We start from the raw sequence: 20,969 nt of genomic DNA, 5'->3' as shown, positions 1-20,969 counted from the left end.
GCATGCACGCGTTTATTTGGAAACTGGGGGGGGGGGGACTACAGTTTTCTCCCTCTCCCTTTTTTCCCGTCATTTTTCCAGAAATTATAATGACCACAGACAGAGATAGTGTGCTTTGTCTAGCACTTTACTCGTGTATGTTTTATAATAAGGCATTGCATCAAGCACACAGCCTGAAAGCTGACTTGTTGCCTTGCTGCCCTATAAGCCAATGATTCACAGCAATGTTTGTGTTGGAAGGTACCTCCCAAAACTGATTTCAGACAAGCTTCTGAGGCAGCATAAGGGTTTAATGATCTACAACAAAATAGTGAGAGCTTTGATGATAACCAAGCAAATATTTAATTACCACAAATATTAATGTCTTGCTAGAAATCAAGCCAAAAGTTGAAAAATTTTCAAATAAAAAAAACTTTCTAACTACAGAATCACATGCACTGGCTAGCGATATATCATAGGAAAGGATACAATATGCTGCCTGCTCTGGGTTGAGTTCATTGGGTTCAGAAGTGCTTTGTTTCAGATGCAGGTGCAATGAATTTATTTAATACACGAGTTTCACAATTTGAGTTGAATTACTGAAATAAATGAACTTTTCCACGACATTCTAATTTATTGAGATGCACCTGTATATTTTGTCGTTAGTCACAGTCCTTCTTTCATAATGTACAGACTTCCTATTTAGGTTTGGGATGAGGAAAGAATTATTCTTTCCTCTGTGTGATGTCTGCATCACTCTCTCGCTATATAAACTCTCCTCAGTTCCTCTCACATTCAGAGGCTGGCAATGGCAGAGTTTAAACGCATTCAGGACTTCAGTCTGTGTGCAATGAATTTATTTAATACACGAGTTTCACAATTTGAGTTGAATTACTGAAATAAATGAACTTTTCCACGACATTCTAATTTATTGAGATGCACCTGTATATTTTGTCGTTAATCACAGTCCTTCTTTCATAATGTACAGACTTCCTATTTAGGTTTGGGATGAGGAAAGAATTATTCTTTCCTCTGTGTGATGTCTGCATCACTCTCTCACTATATAAACTCTCCTCAGTTCCTCTCACATTCAGAGGCTGGCAATGGCAGAGTTTAAGCGCATTCAGGACTCCAGCAGCAGCTCACAGAACAATCTTTACTGTGTACTAAATGAGGACATTAACAAGAAACCATCACACACATGGAAAGGTATGGCTTATACCAACCTGCATTACATTTAGTGAAAGCTTTACCTGTAGTTCATACATTAAAAAAATAAAACTTAGTTAAGTACTTACTGAAGACCTCGCAGTTGTTCTCTGTCTTTCTAATCTGGCTAGAGAGTAAGACCTAGAGTTATTCAGTAAATATTGTTCATGTTTTGGACTTTAGTTGAAGGCTTTGATTTTTCCTCAGATGAAGTAATAGCCTTTAAATGTGGATGTGTAATCATATCAGTGTATTTGTAATCATATCAGTATAATCACATTTTGAAACAGCTTGTAGAATTCAGTGTTGTTCAGTCAAATCTATTTAATCAAAAATCTCTGATTTTTAACAAATATTATATTCCTAAAAAATAAAATGTAATGTAAAAAATGTAATGTATTATTAAGAGAGCAAAGAACAATAATAAATCTTTGACTGTAAATCAGAACAGTAATTCACCTCTCCGTATTATCTACTGCAGGTCGCTTTTGGAATAAACAGTTTTGCTTTCTTCTGATGTGTGGTGCTGTCATACTCTTCATGGCTCTGTTAATCACAGTATCTGTAAAATGTAAGTTTCACAGATGCTTCGATTGTAAGCTTTATCATCTACAATAAACACAGCAGCCAGACCATGACTGTTTTTCTTTGTTTGTTTTTTTCTAGAAGCTCCATTAGTTGTGATTTTGATCAAGGGGAAAATTAGTCATTAAAAACTAAGTGTAAATAGGAAATACATGTGCCATAATAAACATGTCTAGCAAAGGCTTTGCTCAAGTTATGCTATGTGCTTAGTGTTTTTGTATCGTTTTAACCTCATTTTGCAAACTTATATTTGTGTTCTTCACAGTGCAGCACCAATACAGTAAACTGACTGAGGTAGAGAATGAAGTGGCCAATCTGACATCTTCTTTAGCATTGCTTTCTTCAAACCAACAAGACTTGAGTGAGATTTTACATTAAGATTTATGTTTCATAGAGCATTTTATAATTACTTTAATTGTTCATTAAATACTTGACTAGCATAGTTCATTAAAAGCTTGGCTATATGCCTTATTGTGAAAGTTATGTTCTTAGTGTTTTTTTATCGTTTTAACCTCGTTTTGCAAACTTATGTGTCTGTTCTTCTTCACAGTGCAACACCAATACAGTAAAGTGACTGAGGTAGAGAATGAAGTGGTCAATCTGACATCTTCTTTAGCTTTGCTTTCGTCAAACCAACAAGATATATGTAAGATTTTACCTTAAGATTTATATTTCATATAGAACTTTATAATGACATTAATTGTTAATTAAATACTGCTTAAACCAGTAAAGCACATGTTCAAACATAAATGAACATACTTTCTAACTAATGTAATATTAGGCAACATTGTTCCGAATATGATTAGGAGCATGATATTGTTTTGATACACCAGTGCAATGGACAAGAATGAAAGTAACTTGCATTTCAGAGACATATTGCCAGTTTCTTTGTGTATTTTTTGCTCCAATAACAAAAACATTACTAAAATAAGTCAAACCAAGAAACAACCTTTGCCTCTCTGAGCAAAACACAGTTTTGTGGAGTTTTCTTTCTGAACGAATCGGTTATTTTGAATGAATCGGTTGATAATGACTCAATGATTTACTCATAAAGACAGCAAGTCATTTATTGCTACCTACTGGTGTATCGATGTAACTTACTTTAAGTACAAAATTATGTTTTCATACCCTAAAAAGTCCAGAAAACTTTTGAATTTAACAAATTGATTTTAAAGCCTATTTATGGTAAAAACAAGAAGGAACATGAAAATTTGAATGCTTAGTTCTTGTCTGTGTACAGATGACAGATTTATGGAGATGGTCGGTGAACTGAAAGCTGATCTGAATAGCAGAATAACAAATTTGACTCAGCGTAAGCAGTATCATTATAAATTATTAATGTATAGGCAGTGTGTGCGTGCGTGTGTGTGTATGTGTGTGTTATACATAGCTGTCTAGACAATAACAAAACTGACTTTCACACTATAATACTGTCAAATTGTTAGAAAAATATAATGTTATAAAACTGTTTCTCTCTCTTAGATAAACCTGTTCTGAGCTGTAAAGCTGGGTGGCAGTCTTTTCTTTCCAACTGCTATGAATTTTCCAGTAATAAAGTGAGCTGGCAAACGGCACGTTTATACTGCAGTGGACAGGGCACCCTGCTGCTCATCCTGGGGAATGACTCCAGGGAGTGGGTTAGTGATACATAGACACAAACATTGCATAGAAATTGAATATAATCTCATGGAATGTCTATTTCATTTGCTTCATTCAGGATTTTATTGTGCAACGCACTGTTCTTTCATCTGAATCCTACTGGATTGGTCTTACAGATGCGATAACTGGACATTGGAGATGGGTTGATGGAACACCCTACACCATGAACAGCAGGCATGTAAATATTTGTAGCTCTTCCATAGACTCTCAGACAGATCATATGATTTTATCATAGCTTTTACTGTTATTGAATATTTATGTTGTTATTTGGTAACTTTTACCATTTCAAAAATCAAGACGACTGTCAATGTTGTCTCACCATTAAACTAGTGAACTGCAAAACAACAAAGGTGATCAAATACAGCATCTACAGACTTACCCTTACACATATAGTCAACACAATTTTTAACCTACTGCCCTTTAAATGGTACTGGGAAATAGTTCGCGCAAAATCGTCCCAGTACTTTAGTACCGTACGTTTAGTTCTGGAACTAAAGCGGTGCGAAAGGGCCTAATAGGTTTATAATTATTATAATTATATACAATTATAATAATTGTTGTTGGAAAATCTGCACTCAAAAAAAAGAGAAAGATTTTTAATGCTTGTTCAAATTACTTGGTTAAAATGAACAGAAACAACAAAATTCTTTATTTTATTTTATTTTTTTACAGTGGAAAATCTGCACTCAAAAAAAAGAGAAAGATTTTTAATGCTTGTTCAAATTACTTGGTTAAAATGAACAGAAACAACAAAATTCTTTATTTTTTTTAATTTTTTTTACAACTTATTTCCATTATGTTCAGTCCACTTAAATTTGTTAAATTTAAGTGAACTTAATCATGTTGTGTTGGGACTACATGAATATTTTTTGTTGACACAACTAACTGAACAGTGGATGTGTAGTTTCCAGCATGCTTTGCATGGGATCACATGAAGAGGGAAACATGTTGAAAAAATTAGTTTGTTGAAAAAGTGTTTTTAATTTAAGAAAATTACATGTTAGAGTTGTATACATGTAATGGTGAGTTATTTAGGAGATTTAGAAGAGGTTTGGAGACTAGAAAAAAATGTGAGGTTATACTGCAGAAGAGCGCTCATGCTTAGGGTGCTGGCAGCTTCATTGACTGAAGAGATTATTGCACTCTTAAGTCCACTGCAAAAAGGATTTTGTCATGTTAAGAATCCCCTGTTGTTGCTGCTGTTGTTGTTGTTGTTAGTTCAGTGTTTTTGGGCACTATATGCTACCAGTGGTTTGTAATGGCACAATGTTATTTATGTATGCATGTATGTATGTATATATGTATGAATGTGATTACTTTTTTTTTTGCAGTCAGTGGGAACCAGGAGAACCAAATAATTGGTTGGGTAAAGAGGACTGTGGAGAACTAACTGCATCTGGGAAACTGAATGATGGCCACTGCTCAAAGAATTTCAGATTCATCTGTAAAGCACCAGCCAGTGAAAACTAACCAATTAATGTGGCTCTGTTGTAATGCCATTCAAACAGTAGGCCTGCCTACTGATATTCTGAGAAATATGCAGAAGTGGGACGGTGGAAGATTTTTAAATATATATAGTATATAACATTGCATGTAAAAGTTGTAAGTCAAAGGTGAAAATAAGTGAGCAAAGGGGGGGGAAAAGCCTTTTGGTGTTGTTCATAGTGACATTAAAGACACAATGTTTGAACCTGCTATACTGCAGCAGGACTATGGCATGTTCACGCAGGAGAGCAGGAGCCCTGGGCATTTTTCTTTTAGTGTTTTTCAGAGTCAGTAGAAAGGTCTCTTTACTGTTATTATGACTGTGACCTTAATTGCCTACTGCCTGTTCGTGTTCCAAAGGTGCATGTGCAATAAGTGTTATGGTTCATTGAACAAGCATGAAAAATTGTTTAAACCCTTTCCAATAAAGATTTGTAAAACTTATTTGGATTTTTACAAAATTAGCTTTAAAATACAGCATCATAAAAAAGAAAATATAAAAAATCGTATTGATCCCAAACGTTTGAATGGTAGTATGTACACACACACACACACACAAATATATATATATATATATATAAAGAAGTCTCTGAATTATTTTATTATTACAGTTTAAAATAATGTTTTTCTATATACTTTAAAATATAATTTATTCCTGTGGTGGCAAAGCTAAATTTTCATCAGCCATTACTACAGTCTTCAGTGTCACATAAACCTTATTTGTAAATATTAAAATAATTTGAGTACTAAGGCTAATCTGGTTTGGTCTTTTTTATTTTTTGGTGTGGAAAGAATCATGAATTTAAATAAAAAGATGAGGAGTTGGGGTGGCAGACAAACACTGAAAAAATGGTCAGAACTGGGTCAAACAGCTGTTTATATATGTTTTGCGAACAACAACATTTTTTTAGACTGACATGCAAATATTTCAGTGTGTGTGCTTCAATAAACTATTTAATCACAAAACACTTATTTAAAAAGTGAAATACTGTACATGTATAGGCTATTTTTCCTATAGAATTATATTTTACATACACATATTATCACAGAACATGCTAACCTGTTACTTATTTATATTCAACGCTTAATTCTCATCATGCAGTGTATTATTACTACAATTACTACTGAACAATTTCTTCTGAAAATCACAAAATTTCATTTTTTGTTGTAAATAATCACAATTAGTGCCAGAACAATCAGAACAAAAACAACAGCAACAACAATAACAACAATAGTATTTACGGATAAATCACAAAGCCCGCAGAAAGAAATGGCTCTCCTCTGAACCGGATGAGGCACTGGTCTTTCAGGGATTAAGAGCTCATTTTCTGCATCTCTAGGTGGATGTAGATTTTCATGATCTTCTGCAAAAATACAAAAGACAATTTATACACACTGTCACGCTGTAAAAGTGAAAATGTCACTGAATAATGAAGAATGTAAAGCTTGGAATACTTACTTTTCAAGCAATAATATAAAGTCCGCTTCTGGAAGGGAAATTAATGCATCAATATATCTGTATTTACTGATAAATACATATATAAAGAAATTTGTTACAGCAGACAGAAGAGAAAAAGGTGACAAATTCACCTTCACTCCCTCATTCACTGTATTAGAAAAACATAAAGGTATATATATATATAAAGGTATAGTGTTATAATTCCACATTTAAAAATGAAAAACTTTGCTTTTTGTTATGTGGAAACACATACTCACGGTTTGTGTAAAGGGCTAGGTGATCAGCCTACCTCTGATTTTAAGTCCTTTGCAATTTTACTAATTGCATTCGAATTCTTCTGACATGTCAGTAACCCATTGTCATTGAACAGACAGTCCACTGCAGATATGTCCTCGCTCGTTATAACCCTGTTGCTGTCTAGTATAGGTTTCTCTGCGTCAAGCGTGTGATGGAGCACCACCATGACGACTGGCAATGATGACAGATAACTGGAAGCTGTAAGGCAGTTATAAGTGGATTGTTAACTGGATCATAAAAAAAACTAATTTGGTTAATAAGTTTAATTAAATATGTTTTATCATTAATCTAGCTTTCCACACTTGTAAGTGACCTTTCACTTGATTGAGGTACTGCACTGCAGCTTCGATGTCAGTTCCAGCACGAGAAATAATGGGGCAGAAAAACAGTAAGAAATGACATTGCTGAGAGGAAGATGCCTCCTTCAAGCCAAGAGTTTTCTTGAAGTCATGTACAGCACAATCCATTGTCTGTCCTGAATTCAAAATTAGGGGGAAAAACATAAAATGGTTGAAGAATGGTTAAAATGGATACTACATATTAAGGACACAAACTTAAAACGTTGTTTTATTAGACGAATTCATCAAATAGTGCCTTACAAAACAGAAACTATGTTTTTTTTAAAACATCTGTTTAAGCTGCACAGTAACCTATACTGTAAATGGCTGCATCTAAAAGGCAGGAAATCTTCAGCTACAGCATGCTTAGTCACATCATGTCTATGCCTTGCCTTCATCTGGTCCAGTTCAGAAGGCATGTTTTTTTAACGACACTGATGTGTTTTTATTTTTTTAATTGCTTTTAATCAGTATCTACCTTTGTTATGTTTCACCCGTTTCAGTTGAAAAGGCAACGCAAGAGGCCTCCGCTTGCGCTCGAAAAGGATCCTTCAGCTGTTTCTTTGAAACGGGCCTCCGTATTGCAAAGGCTGCCTCTGCTTTTAGATAGACGCAGGCAAAAGCGAACACTTTTTTTTTACTTGCAAGTTTAGAGAATGAATTTTCTGTGATGATTGCAGCGTATAGTTGCAACAAAACATCAGGCCCAGAGTCGGAGCCAGGGCACCTACATCGCTTTCACTTTTGCTTTCGAAATTCATCACGTTCTGTAGGAGGGGAGAGGAGGGGAAGGACTCCTCCCCGGAGCCGGCCCTGATCACGCCTCTTCCTGGTCCCCAGGGACGGGTTTTTCTTTAAAAAAAAATTAATTTATGGATGTCGGGTTCGGGTAAGAAGTGATTCGGGTCGATTCGGGTCGGGTACAGATTTTAGGACCCGAGAAGACCTCTATCTCGCAGTACTTTGATGTCATACACCGATCGGTCTGCGCAGCGCTGCTTCAAGTCGAACACACCAAGCCTATGTATTTGCTTTGTCATCTTGCTTAAGCGCCGCGTAGTGGTTTCACTCTGTTTATCTTGTCCAAATATTTAGGTGAAGTAAGCGGAGCAATGGGGCGTGATCACACCGGTCTTAATTCTAGGCTCTGTGATAATGCACTTAAAATCCCATAAAACATGCACAAATTATTTTTATTTTTAGTATTTGAGGTATATTTCATTCAGTCTAAAACGCTGTTGATAGACTATTTACTCACATTTGTAGCCTATTTTACAGATTCAACGTAGGTAACACCCCTAATTTGTTATTTAATTCTAGGCTCTGTGATAATGCACTTAAAATCTCATAAACCCATGCACAAATTATAAGGTAACACAGGTAACGTTAACAGACATTTTTGTAGGCTAAATAATGGAAATGAATGGAGGACACACATAATACGTAGGCTACTCACCGTAAGTTTTTCTTCAGAGGCTTAAAGTGCTGCAAGAGGTTTGGGCGTTAAATCAAGAGTCACTGTGCAACACTTTCATTTTCATCTGCTACAAGCTCAACCTTCTTTCACTGTCGTCTAACGCTATGCGCTAACCTCTAAAACTATGACAACACATTACGTATAGCCTACGTGTTTTATAACATCTTGCGCTAGATAATAAACAGTAGCCTACAGAAAGAAAAACTTTAATATTTGAATGATTTATTTAATTAGTTGATAGCCTATAGTACAGTTATAAGTTAAGGTACGTGATAGCCTGTGGATTCTCATAAAGATATTCTGTTATTGTACTACTCAAATTCTCTTTCATAGGGTACATTCAAGTACAAAAACAAATATATTTAATAGTATTGTATGTAATAATAATATCTTTAATAGTACAAAGTACAAAAACTTGTGAGCTTAATCATCTGCTTAACCCAATTTGACTCTTCTAAGGTTTTATTAATGCAGTCATTCCAACTGGTGTTTAAACTTTAACTCATCCCACTTTTAAAATCTCATAAACGCATTCACAAATAATAATGAAAGGTTAAACGAATCTTCCAGTGGGAGGGATATTTGGAAATCATCAAAATACACGAAGGACATAAATTTGTTTCTTGCTGAGATTATCTTCAAAAGGCTAAGATTGTTGTATTGAAGGTCCATTGAGGCCCCCTAGTGGGCCTCGATGAGAATAGGTCAAGAACCACTGTTTCTAAAATCCTGCAGTACCGGTTTCAGGACTGCATTTCTAGGACCCTATTCTTTCGTGACAGCGCCACCTAGCAGCCAATTCTACTACTAATTCAGAACTATTTCGGCCTCGATAATGCGGAGGATCATACTACTTGGAGAGCTAATACTGTTTTAGCCAGACGATCATTGCACAGCAGTTCGCTAGAGGTCAGTAGTGCACAAGCAGATTGAGAACCACCACAAAACAAGAAGAAAAAAAATCTCATTTTAAACTTCCGGGCATGGCGGAGAAGAAAATAGCCGGTAACCGTGTGTTCCAAGTAAACTTCTGTAGCCTTTGACTTATAACAGCGCATGGCATAAATAACTAAATCAATTAATTAATTGCAATACTTGTCAATCTGTTTCCATCCTTACGTTTCTCATAATTTGCGGCCAAACATGTCAACAGTCTTGTTATGCATTGCTATCGTCTGATCATGTAAATCCAGCTGTAGTTCACATTCAGATATTTTGTCCTCCTCAGTCCGCTCGCAGGATCCCAACCAGCGGCGCGTGCTGGACAGCGCGACGCGCCAGCGCCGTTTAACCCGCCAGCTCGAGGCGCTCGAGAAAGACAATTTCCAGGACGACCCTCACGCGAGCCTCCCGCAGCTCGTCAAGCGGCTGCCGCAGTTCGACGAGAGCAACGAATCCGGTAACGAATCGAGTCGGTGTTATGCATCAGTCCCCATCCTTTTGCTCGCATTAAATCCTTCTTTACGAACTGTATCCGACGTTGACAGTTGTGTTTGTCTTTATTGTTCTCGCCTGATGGATTCTGATTTCAAGGCAAGCGGAGGAAGAAGACAAGGGGCGATCATTTTAAACAGAGGTTCCGCAAAAACTTCCAGACTCTTCTGGAGGAGGAGGTAACGCATCTGTCACTCACTAGTACTGCGTGCCGAGAAACATCCAGAGAGAAACTCACACACTTTTCTTGGGTGAATGTCATGAAACGTTAAAAAAAGTCTTCAATAGTAAAATGTATGTACACAATGTAAAATTATTAGTTCTAATACTAGGCTTAAACAAAATATAGTTTCTTCTCTTTTTGGAGTCCTGGATATGTGTTTTGTACCTCTTTCTCTCTTTTTGTTCTTTCAGGACTTGAGTGTCAGTGAGGGTCCGAACTATCTGACTGCATGTGCTGAGCCCTCTAAGTTTCCTCTGCGACATTTCTGTGCATTGTGCGGCCTCCCATCAAACTACACTTGTGTGTCATGTGGAGCTCGCTACTGCTGTGTCCGATGTTTAGGAACACACCATGAGACCAGGTAATGCACTCGCTCACACGTGTGGGTGGAAGGCAACACAATTCCTCAAAAGTGAGACCAGATAATAGCAACACAAACAATTGTGTTTCCACACACTGACACCACAAGAAATGGTGACGTTAATCGAACAATTCACCCAAAAATGAAAATTCTGTCATTGTTTACCTCACGTCGTTTCCAAACCTGTACGACTTTGTTTTTCTGCGGAAAAGAAGATATTTTGAAGAATGTTTTCCAAGAAGAAAGTTATACAGGTTTAGGGTATGTAAATGATGACAGAATCTTCATTATCCATTTAAGATCAAAATGAAACATCATTAAAATAGATTAAATACTATGGTAAATTAATAGGACTAGGGAAAATGAAATAAGTGTGAATTGCGCTCCTTGTCTTTTCAGGTGTCTAAAGTGGACGGTATGATTTGTTCCTCAACTGAACTCCTATCAAAAGTAAAGCAAGCTTATGTCTCAAAATGCACACTTATGAGCTTATGTTCCTCAGAAGCATCACAGTCATTTGCCTGCACAATAAACATGTTGAGGTGTAAATCACTAGAAGCCTTAGACCTGACTGCTAAAATAATAACCTGTTATCTCTGCACTTCTTTGTACAACAAATGGGCTGCACTTCATTTGAGATTTCACATAATAGGATGAAACATAAAGCATTTGCAAAAAATGAGGAGCTGTTGAAGTATTGTAATTAGAGTTAATTCTGTGCCAAGCTTTGGCTCGTTCTTATTAAAATATAGAGAATGGCAGTGAAAAACTGCTATTTAAGTATTTTGGAGTAAATGACCACAATTTGCAGAAAGGAAAGACTTGCATCTTATGGTTACAAAAGTTAAAACATGTTCTTTAAAAAGCATAATGCCTATTCACGGATTTCTTTATCATAATTAAAGGAACCTGCAGCAGTTACAATGGTTTTTGTATATGAAGTTTTGTAATTTAACACAAAGTATTGCTTTTGTATGTAAATATGTGTACATGTTTATCTTATTGCTATAAAATTGTGTTGTATGAAACAAATAAATGACTAGAAGTGGTAAAAATGTGCTTGTTTTATGATCTGTTTTGCAAGAAGAGAGGTATTTTTAAGACTGCACTTGAAAATGCCACTGATGGATTTAAGGTAAAAGCATCAAAATACATGTATAAATCATCCATATTTCTGATATTAAAATAATTATGAGCTGGAAATGATATTTTCACACTTAAAAATACCCTTTCCCCTCAATACTCTTCACACATCTTTTCATTATGAGCACTAACATGTTTTAAATGTCCAGCGTTTCATCACTGTGATAAAGGTGGTAAATTCTTTCTTTTTGGATGACAAAATTTTTTTTTTTTTTGCGTGTTCATTTACAGCACATAATATACAGCTCCATATGAGCATCATTCTGATTTAGACCCCAAATTACATTCATTCGATTCACTTTGTGCTTTGAGCATCATTTGGGAGAAGCAAAAAGCTAAAAAATTCACATGAAAACAATACTGAAATAAGCATGTTCTCCTCTTGTATCTGTCCCACGTTATAATTCTGGCAGCTGTTTCAATAACTTTGGGCTCTCCAACATTTCTATATGAAGCGCAGCTCGTGTGTTTCGGCCAGTCCGCAGCTGGTTTTATGTTTGTGGAAAAGTTCAGACAGAGCCTTCATGTATAAACTGTGGTAATGATCCACCTGTTCCTGAGATGGACTGTCAACCTTAGGCACAGAAATGGGACAGCCCACTGAAAGAGACAAAGGTACACTGCATTCATACATACCAAAATGTGTTACTTGTACAATCTGAATAACAGCTCAGCAGTTCTATACATTAACTTTACAAAAACAATAATTAAGCAAATATTATGATGTGAAATGCAAGTGTTTTGAACTGACCTACAGTGGTGACAGGACGTCTGAATGGCAGAAGCAGCCAGCGCCCCCCAGTGAAGAGACATGGAGCAAAACCCATAATCTGCTTAAAAAGAGCCTGCAGCCGTCGACCCACACTGCCCTCAGATAGAACCACCTGTTGGAATAGCTCGTTCTCACCAAAGGAGTACACGGGAACCAGGTCAGCCCTGAGTAAACAGCAACAAGACACGAGAGATGTAGTCATGTAAAAATGTGAAAAGTATTTCATAAATTGGCAGTTGCTGCTTATGTTTGTATGTTATTACATGGTAAAGTTGCTATTGCTGCATTTTTCAGGGTTCCCACACCTTTTTTAATCAATTTACTTCCATTATTTCTCCATGACTTTTTTTGTTCACGTTCTACCTCCTTTCCTTCTAGTTAAAATTATTTCCATCCTCTATTTTGAGCAGGGTTTCTCAGGAATCACATCAAGAAAGGCCAGAAGAATCATGTAAATTCACTGGTAACAGAGTGTAAACCTTGAAGCATCATCAGTTTTTATAACTTCTGGAATTAAGTAATTAGATTATTTTAATTATTTTATTTTATTATACAGCCACTCCTAGTGTCTGTAAATAAAAAAAAGTTTGCAAGTGAACAGCTTTGTTAATACAGCAGAAGCATCAGAAACATCTTGGTGACCCCTGAATAATGTCTTTGATAATGGGGAGCCTTAAAGTAAAAAATGTTGGGACCTTTTGGAGTCAAAATGGGAGAATCACTGATTTACAGCACTCAGGAGAGAGGTGATTTGCAGGTTTAAACCAGTGGTTCTTAACCTTATTGGCTCGAAGGTCCCCACTGTCCATTTGTCCCTTACAATTTTCAAAGCCCCCCTCCCCCATGTAAAGTAAGATATTTCCTCCAGTATTTCTGCTATAACAAAGGTACTTGTATTTATTTAATCTTCTTTTTTTTGTAGCATTTTGAGTTAATTGTTTTATTAATAATAAGAAGAAGAATATGAATTTGTATATTCATTGTGTTAATAGTAATATACTGATTTGAATAATTTTTGTCATCCAGTGTCCCCCATGGAAGGCCCCATAGTGGGTCCCGATCACTGGTTGAGAACCACTGGTTTAAACTAGAGGTTTATTTCAGTCAATCTTCTTGTCTTGTTCGTGTCTCTTCCTCACCCATGTTCAAGGGCCAGTCGTACAAAACCCTTCCTGTGTTTCATGACTACAGTGTTTACTCCTGGAGACGAGGTAAGTGATTCCTCTGCCCCACCAATGATGATGACCACAGCGTTACCCACTCCAGTACGGCTCAGCAAGTAATCTAAACTCTCCTTACTGACAGGCAACAGACCTGAGAATGAGAAACAGATGGAGAAACACTTCATCCTTTTCAAAATGTTCTCAACATCTTCTCTCTCATTAAGTCTCACTTTAGCTTTTGTTTTACTGACCTGCAGATAAAATATACTCTCTGAAGAGAGGAAGGCGGAAAAGTCCAGCCAGGATTGCAAGCACGGGGTATATACCAGGAAAGGTTTCCGCAAATCCATTACGGTATGTGCTGAAACACGAGAAGGCTCCCACACACATGATGCCATGGGGGTGACAACCCATAATATAGTTCTTACTGGGATTCAATTCAGCAGTCTTTACCAGCTGAAGGAATAGAAAGTCAAAGAAGGATAGAGAGGAAAAAATGGGTGGTATACACAAAAGATTCAAGAGCTGAAGTTGCAGAACAACTGTTAGTCCGTAACAAATTTGTTACGTTAGTTACTGGGAATAATGTTTACCTTCACAGGAAAATAGTCTCTGTAGTGTTTCCATACTTCCCAGTTTCGCACAAATTTTGTTCGTCTGCCACCTAGTGGACAGAGAAAATTATCAACATTTTGACAATATTTTTAATTCTATCAGACAGTGAAAGCTGTTTTAAAGAATTAAATGGAATTATAATTTCTTAGGTCGACCTGTGAATTTAGATGGATATGTCACCTAAAAATGACAACTCTGATAATTTTCTCACCCTCATGTCTTTCCAAACCTGTATGACTTAAGTTTTTGTCTATGGAGCAGAAAATATATTTGGAAGAATGTTGGTAACTAAGCAGTTTTGGTGACCATTGACCAAAAAAAACAACACAGACATTTCTCAGAATGAATGACATGAGTGAGTAAATGACGATGACAGCATTTTCACTTTTAGGTGTACTATCCATTTAACCATCCACATGTGTTTATGTGTGTAACACATTTTGTGACTGTTAAGAATAGAAATGTGTGTTCTAGTGATGGGTTGACCTCTTTCAGGTGTATGCCAATCATAGATCTGCCAGGAGAAGTAGAGTGTGGGAATGAGCCACAGAGAGGTGAACATCAAATAGATCATCAACAGCAGACAGGCCGCTCCTGCATACACACACACATACAGAATTAGTGATAATGTTACAGTGTCAATCTAACACACAAGGGGAAGCATCATGGAAATTTCTATTTAGCACCCAAAAGTAACTTTTATTCTGTGTGTGCAACAGGTCTCACCTAAAAACAGAAATGAAAACACCCATTGTAAAACACTTATATCCTCGATTAACTCCTTCCATTGTGACTTGTCCTCCTTCCCCTTTAACACTGAAACTGAGAAAGAGAGGACAAAACAGAGAAGGTGAAACCGATTAAGGTTGGTCACACATTCTTCTCAGTGTTTTACTGCTGATCACACGTCACCCCCAGATGAACTGTTGTTATTTGAGCAGGCCGTCTAATTCACTAAAATTACCGTGTTAAAAAAGACTTTGTCAAATGTCACATTTTAATTCAGTTGGGGTTAGAAAAATATTTGCAACCAGGGGCAAGTCTTTGAACCAATGACCTGAACCTGTGAAGGCAGCGGAGACATCAGTTGTCAGATTCTCTCACTGTGAATCGGTGTCATACAAGGTTAAATATCTTTATTGGGCAATCCGGCCCAGTATTTCCGATCAGAAATTAACTAGGGCTCAGCACAAAAACTCACTAAAATGCCCCATATATCTAAAATTTAGGGGCACAAAAATGGCCTGTAGTGAATATCTGTTTATCATCCGTTTCAGTGTGTTTTATTATATTCTATTACAGACCCTTTTGTAGTTATGGGTTTAGTGTCTCTGCAGATGCTAGTAACCTAGCTGTCTGATATCTGTCATTCCTGTCTCAGTTTCAAAAGTGAGTGATTTAGCTAATGTAATAGATTTTCTTTAATGAACACTGAACTTCTATACTGGACATGAGTATATAGACAGTACTGAGCTGTATAATCTAATATAGGAACCATCTAGTTAATTCAAATGGATCCTAGCAACTCCTTTATTATGTTATATCTTGATAATTATTTACAGCTGTTTGATTTGATTTTATAACAGCCATAATTGTTCAGATTTTTTCTCTAATGTGTTTTTTGTATAAATTTGAGGCAAATTTTTTTTTTTTTATAACAGCCATAATTGTTCAGATTTTTCTCTAATGTTGTGTTTTCTGTATAAATTTGAGGGGGGGAAATCCCTTATATTGCCACTTAATAATTCATTTCTGGGAGCAGTAGGTGTAAGTGCAACTTGAAGTTCAGCAGTGAACCTGGACCTACTTTTGTGACCTGTTGCACCTGGGATGTGTGCACAAACTTGTTGGAGCAGCAGACCCCATCATTTAATTTGCTGACAACTGAGGTAAAGCTTCTAAACATTTTAAAAGGGTTGTTTTATTAGCAGCCCTTTTAAAATGTTTAGAAGCTTTACCTCAGTTGTCAGCAAATTAAATGATGGGGTCTGCTGCTGCAAACCCTAGTTTGTGTATCAATATGGTGCCATATTGTTCCTCAATTAGCGAATCACCTTAGATTCAAGATGCAGACTGAGTATACATAAACAGTATTAGTATGGGATAGGAATGCTATTTCAGAAATTGGTTAGCAGTAGGTTTCCTTACCATACACAGTGGGGAAAAAATAGATTTAAAGAAGAATTTAATTTTACAGTAAATTATCAAATGTATATGCAACCAGATAATATATGATTATATTATTACTTATAATTACTGTGAAAATCAGTATAGGTTTTAATTCATTTTAATTTAGCATGCAGCTTTCTATTTTACAACCTATGTCTTTATGGTGCTTATCAGCATCACAAACCTGATTGTAGAACTTAAGAGATAGCCATTTTATATCATTATTGATGTATAGAGTTATCCCAGAATGCCTCTCATTAATCATTAAATAGCCGTATTTAAAACGTGACATTCGAAACCAACTTGTTTCAGGTAAAGGTAGGCTAAGCAAGTATCATTTTAATATGTACAATCTGACATCTTGACCCCAGTGATATTGAGTAATGTGACCTTCCAGCAATTCAAATCCACAGTTGCATTTATTTTTTAAATTGTGAAATATACGTGTACCAAGTCAGCATATACTTGCAACGTTTAGTGTTACGTGTTTAAACATTTAGGCCTACAGTTTAACCAGATTTAGGGTGTTAGTTACAGACTTTAAAACTTTTTAAACCTTTCGGTTAAAGCTAAATTTTAAACCATTTTCAGATGTGTTGTTATAACATTCTCCAGTCAAATCCTGTAACGTTACCGTAAGCTACTGAGATTCGTAAGAGCCTACCGTTATGTGTTCCCATTAAGTGGCCAATTTTTTTTTAGTGATCCCTGTAGCAAACGATTCCTCTTCCTCACCTTCCCTGATAGAAGCCTCTCTTGTTTCTCTTGTTTGCACTTTGATCGGTTCAATTGGTCAAACAGATAACGATTCGCTCTCTAATCGCGTCATTGTAAATGTATTGGGCACTTTCTGGACTGGCTATCTGGTGTTTATCTCCAACCTCTTACAAATCCGCGTCCGCATGACTGAAAGTCGTTTGTCACCCTTTGCTTTAACATGAATGGTTCGTAAACAACAAAGAACGTATTTCGAGTCTTTGTTGTCACGCCTAGGCAACAAAAACGCCACAAACGCCTACTCTTATGTCAGAATAAGACATGAGATATCGTTTAAATATTCTTGCTACACGGAACGACCAGCGGCGCGGTTTGGTTGAATGAACGCTCCTCTCCCAGTAGCCCTCCTCGCGCGCGTGCGGACATCTGTAGGAGGGAGGAGCGACTGTCCGCGCGCGCGTGCAGTGCGGCGCGCACAACCGATGCGTTTAAAGGGGTCATATGATGCGATTTCAATTTTTCCTTTCTCTTTGAAGTGTTACAAGCTCTTGGTGCATAAAGAAGATCTGTAAAGTTGCAAAGACTAAAGTCTCAAATCCAAAGAGATATTCTTTATAAAAGTTAAGAGTCAGCCACGCCTACCTAAAACGGCTCGTTCTAACACGCCCCCACATACCTACGTCACGATGTGGGAAGATTTGCATAACACAGCCCAAATGTTCACGCAAAGAAAGAAGACGTAACTTTTATTCTCGCTGTAGTATTGATGCCGCCGCCATGTTGTGAAGACGCTGTGTTTCATTGTGAAAGCGAAACTACTTTGTTTGACCTTCCAAAAGAGGACGATATCCGCTTCGTCATGCCCAGAGCTGATCCGTGCTGGTCGCTGAGACAATACATCAACTTTGCGTTTTCTGACCGATGAGCTTTGTAAAAATCGACGTGTTTCAGAAAGGCAGGGCATAGAGGAGAAACAATAATGTACAGTATGTGGAAAATAATGTGTTTTGTGAACCTTAAACCGCATAAACACATTGCATTACACCAAATACACAAAATAATGTTCTTTTTAGCAACATCATATGACCCCTTTAAAAATTGTTGCCTAGTGCTCGCCACTCGTTGCTTCTTGATGAAGTACTCACAGGAAATATTGCGTTATCTCTATTTTGTAACGAGTCAAACCTGTTTTTCTAGTCAAAGGATGAACCTTAGAGATTGATATACAATTTTTGTTGTTGTTGTTGTTGTAAATAAGTCTAATCAACATAATTCTTTTATAGTTCTTTTATAGTTGTATAGTTGTCACTTGAGTGCCTATGAAGCAAAGATTTGAAGCATCCAGGTTGTGCACTTTTGACAAGCCAAGAAACTAGCATTGAGATTAAATGTATTTCTCCAGAAATTTTAGACCTCAATTGGTTTCCCCATCATTCATGTCACAATTATGAATCAACATACAAAACTGCCAAATGATCCTTATATTGCAATTATTATGATCACAGCATATAATGATTTCTTTAATGTGTTCATTGTCTCTATGTTCATATATGAATATATAACTAACTGCAGGATTTGTATTATCTCAGAACATTACTTTGACAGTCACCTCTGATAACAGATCACTCTTAATGCATTTTCTGTAAAGCTGCTTTAAAACGATATTTGTGAAAATCACTATACAAATTAAATGAAAACATGAATCAATAGAATACAATGGACTCAAAGTTAAGAAGCTAAAGTTCAGCTAATATTTCATAATTTGTTATCTTATTTTATAAATGTAGAAGTTTGTTTATACTATAGTGCATGTTTTATCTCTTTGGTTTTACTTAACCCCTCTGGTTGGTGTCCATAAAAGTTTGGCAAAGTATATTTAGCCCTAGATTAAGAATATAGATTATTGGATAATTAGCCTTAATTTAAAGCTTTCCATTAAACTCATGTCTTGATAATGATTCATTCAGTTTTGTGCATACCAGTTCAACTGATTGGCAAAAAGAACTGGATCTGGTTCACCAATTAGTCAATGCTACAAGAGTTGCCATTTAATAATGAAAATTGTACATAAATTCTTATAAGAATTGAGCAGCCATTTGAGGAATAACCCATTTCATATATCCCCTATACAGAAATATCTCAAACCAAGTGTATAATTTGTATACATTCATGTTAACAAGTCTATTGCATTGTCTTGTGTCTGTCCTATTATCTTTGTATACATATTCATGTAATCACAAACACAAAAGGTATCACTAATTATTTATTGACTATACTGTATATACATTTTCATGATTTACACTTGATTCTGGAGCTGTGATTTCACAACTCAACGTCTCTTTAGTCAATGAGCTGCAGGGCCTCCCAGGTGAAAAAGACGTAGTGTTAAATGTATTAAAAATATACTTGAAATTCAAGTAGTATGTTTATAATACATTTGTATTCCCAACATGCTTATTTGAAGTGCAATAAAAATATATTGAATTGCATTTTAATATATTTCTAAAAAGTATACTAGAAGTACTTTTGTATTAAATATATGCTTAGTTATACTTCTAAGAAATATGCTAAACAGAAGCATACTTTTAATGTATTTATAAAAAAGTATACTAGAAATACTTTGGCAATAAATATATGCTTAGTTACACTTTTAAGGAATATGCTAAACACAAGCACACTATTAGTATATTTCTAAAAAGTATAGTAGAAATACTATGGTAATAAATATATTTTTAGTTACACTTTTAAGGGATATACTAAACACAAGCATACTTTTAGTGACTTTTTAGTGTATTTACAGAAAACATACTTATGTTACCCTTACTTAAAGTATATTTGATGTCTACTTTGTGTAAGAACATAACAAAATGATTACACTTTTAGTGGGTTTTTAATGTACTTTATATTGCAGTAGGCCTACACATGGTTATATTTTAAATATTTATGTATTTATAATTTTAATATTTGGAAAAGTACAATATTTTGAAAAACATTTTTAACATTTACAATGTACAAACGTTTGTCAACTATTATTAAGCATTGCGATATTTAAAATATGTTGTTTAATATGTTGTTCAGTTTTACTTAAAAGGTTATGCTACTTTGGTTGATTAGGCTGTTGTTCATTACATGATACATTAATTGTAATAAGCTAGGTGTTTATAAATTTGTTCAAGCTTGACGCCTTTATTTTCTAATATATATTTCTGAAATTCCCACAAGGATTTCAACATCATATACGAAAAAAAAAAAAAACTTACGCTTACTTGTGTTTAAATTCAAACAGCACACTGACTAAACCTGATTGGTTCCAGAGCCATTGAACGGCTCTGATTGGTTCGTATGATAATGAGCTCACCCCAGAGAGCTTCGTATATAAAATACGATGTGCATGCAAATGTCTCTTGAATGTGAATATAAGTCTAAATTTAAACAGTATTATATAGAGCGGTCACCGATCGTGTCTCTTTAGGGCACTTGGAGGAAACCACGCAATTCATATGGATTACTTTGCCGATGTTTTTTTGAGATTTCAACTTTTTGAAACATGAACATCTTTGGTGAATCTTCTTTCATCGGAGGGACATAAATCTCTCAGATTTTTATTAAAATATCTCCGCTTTTCTTTTGAAGATGAACGAAAGTCTTAGATGGTTTGGAGCATCTTAAGGGTGAGTGATGACAGAATTCAAATTGTTTTGGGGGAACTATGAAATTAATTAGAAAATATAGCGGTATGTTCTTATTTTTACCAGCTTCTGCAAGCGTGTATGGCGTCTGGCTTTTGGAACCTCACTGTGACTTCAGGTAAGATTTAATTAACGTTATTTGTCTGTGCCAGTCGTGTTTTTGACACATGCATTGGCAGAAAAAAATAAAATAAA

General features: G+C 35.8%; 3 protein-coding genes across 3 annotated transcripts; 2 read left to right on the top strand and 1 right to left on the bottom strand.

Annotated features, from left to right (window-relative positions):
- Nucleotides 1-1,082: 1,082 nt before the first annotated feature.
- LOC107752369 (C-type lectin domain family 10 member A-like) lies at nt 1,083-5,390 on the top strand. The gene is made up of 8 exons (XM_016568326.1): nt 1,083-1,188; nt 1,670-1,759; nt 2,039-2,134; nt 2,324-2,419; nt 3,014-3,085; nt 3,256-3,410; nt 3,491-3,610; nt 4,768-5,390. The coding sequence occupies exons 1-8, from the start codon at nt 1,083-1,085 to the stop codon at nt 4,900-4,902; spliced, it is 870 nt and encodes a 289-aa protein (XP_016423812.1). The 3' UTR covers nt 4,903-5,390.
- A 4,007-nt stretch (nt 5,391-9,397) lies between these two features.
- On the top strand, nt 9,398-11,792 carry LOC107752359 (zinc finger HIT domain-containing protein 1-like). Its single transcript, XM_016568307.1, has 5 exons — nt 9,398-9,493; nt 9,717-9,887; nt 10,022-10,101; nt 10,337-10,506; nt 10,906-11,792. The coding sequence occupies exons 1-5, from the start codon at nt 9,472-9,474 to the stop codon at nt 10,925-10,927; spliced, it is 465 nt and encodes a 154-aa protein (XP_016423793.1). The 5' UTR covers nt 9,398-9,471; the 3' UTR covers nt 10,928-11,792.
- A 73-nt stretch (nt 11,793-11,865) lies between these two features.
- LOC107752358 (diacylglycerol O-acyltransferase 2-like) lies at nt 11,866-17,494 on the bottom strand. The gene is made up of 8 exons (XM_016568306.1): nt 17,033-17,494; nt 14,926-15,021; nt 14,686-14,793; nt 14,178-14,248; nt 13,836-14,040; nt 13,561-13,735; nt 12,401-12,585; nt 11,866-12,249 (listed from the first exon to the last, which is right to left on the bottom strand). The coding sequence occupies exons 1-8, from the start codon at nt 17,046-17,048 to the stop codon at nt 12,095-12,097; spliced, it is 1,011 nt and encodes a 336-aa protein (XP_016423792.1). The 5' UTR covers nt 17,049-17,494; the 3' UTR covers nt 11,866-12,094.
- Nucleotides 17,495-20,969: the final 3,475 nt, after the last annotated feature.

This window comes from Sinocyclocheilus rhinocerous, unplaced genomic scaffold (assembly GCF_001515625.1).
Source record: "Sinocyclocheilus rhinocerous isolate Xijiao unplaced genomic scaffold, SAMN03320098_v1.1 scaffold381, whole genome shotgun sequence".
In the NCBI taxonomy this organism is placed as follows: domain Eukaryota; kingdom Metazoa; phylum Chordata; class Actinopteri; order Cypriniformes; family Cyprinidae; genus Sinocyclocheilus; species Sinocyclocheilus rhinocerous.
The sequence above is the reverse complement of the archived record's forward strand: the minus strand, read 5'-3'. Positions and strand labels throughout refer to the sequence as shown.

Coding starts and splice junctions, on each gene's coding strand:
- LOC107752369 (XM_016568326.1), top strand. CDS start 1,083: ATGGCAGAGTTTAAGCGCATTCAGGACTCCAGCAGCAGCTCACAGAAC. Junction 2,420..3,013: donor GTCAAACCAACAAGATATAT/GTAAGATTTTAC, acceptor GTCTGTGTACAG/ATGACAGATTTATGGAGATG. Junction 3,086..3,255: donor AATAACAAATTTGACTCAGC/GTAAGCAGTATC, acceptor TCTCTCTCTTAG/ATAAACCTGTTCTGAGCTGT.
- LOC107752359 (XM_016568307.1), top strand. CDS start 9,472: ATGGCGGAGAAGAAAATAGCCG. Junction 9,494..9,716: donor GGCGGAGAAGAAAATAGCCG/GTAACCGTGTGT, acceptor TGTCCTCCTCAG/TCCGCTCGCAGGATCCCAAC. Junction 10,102..10,336: donor AGACTCTTCTGGAGGAGGAG/GTAACGCATCTG, acceptor TTGTTCTTTCAG/GACTTGAGTGTCAGTGAGGG.
- LOC107752358 (XM_016568306.1), bottom strand. Junction 14,794..14,925: donor GTTTTCATTTCTGTTTTTAG/GTGAGACCTGTT, acceptor GTGTGTATGCAG/GAGCGGCCTGTCTGCTGTTG. Junction 14,249..14,685: donor TTGGCATACACCTGAAAGAG/GTCAACCCATCA, acceptor TCTGTCCACTAG/GTGGCAGACGAACAAAATTT.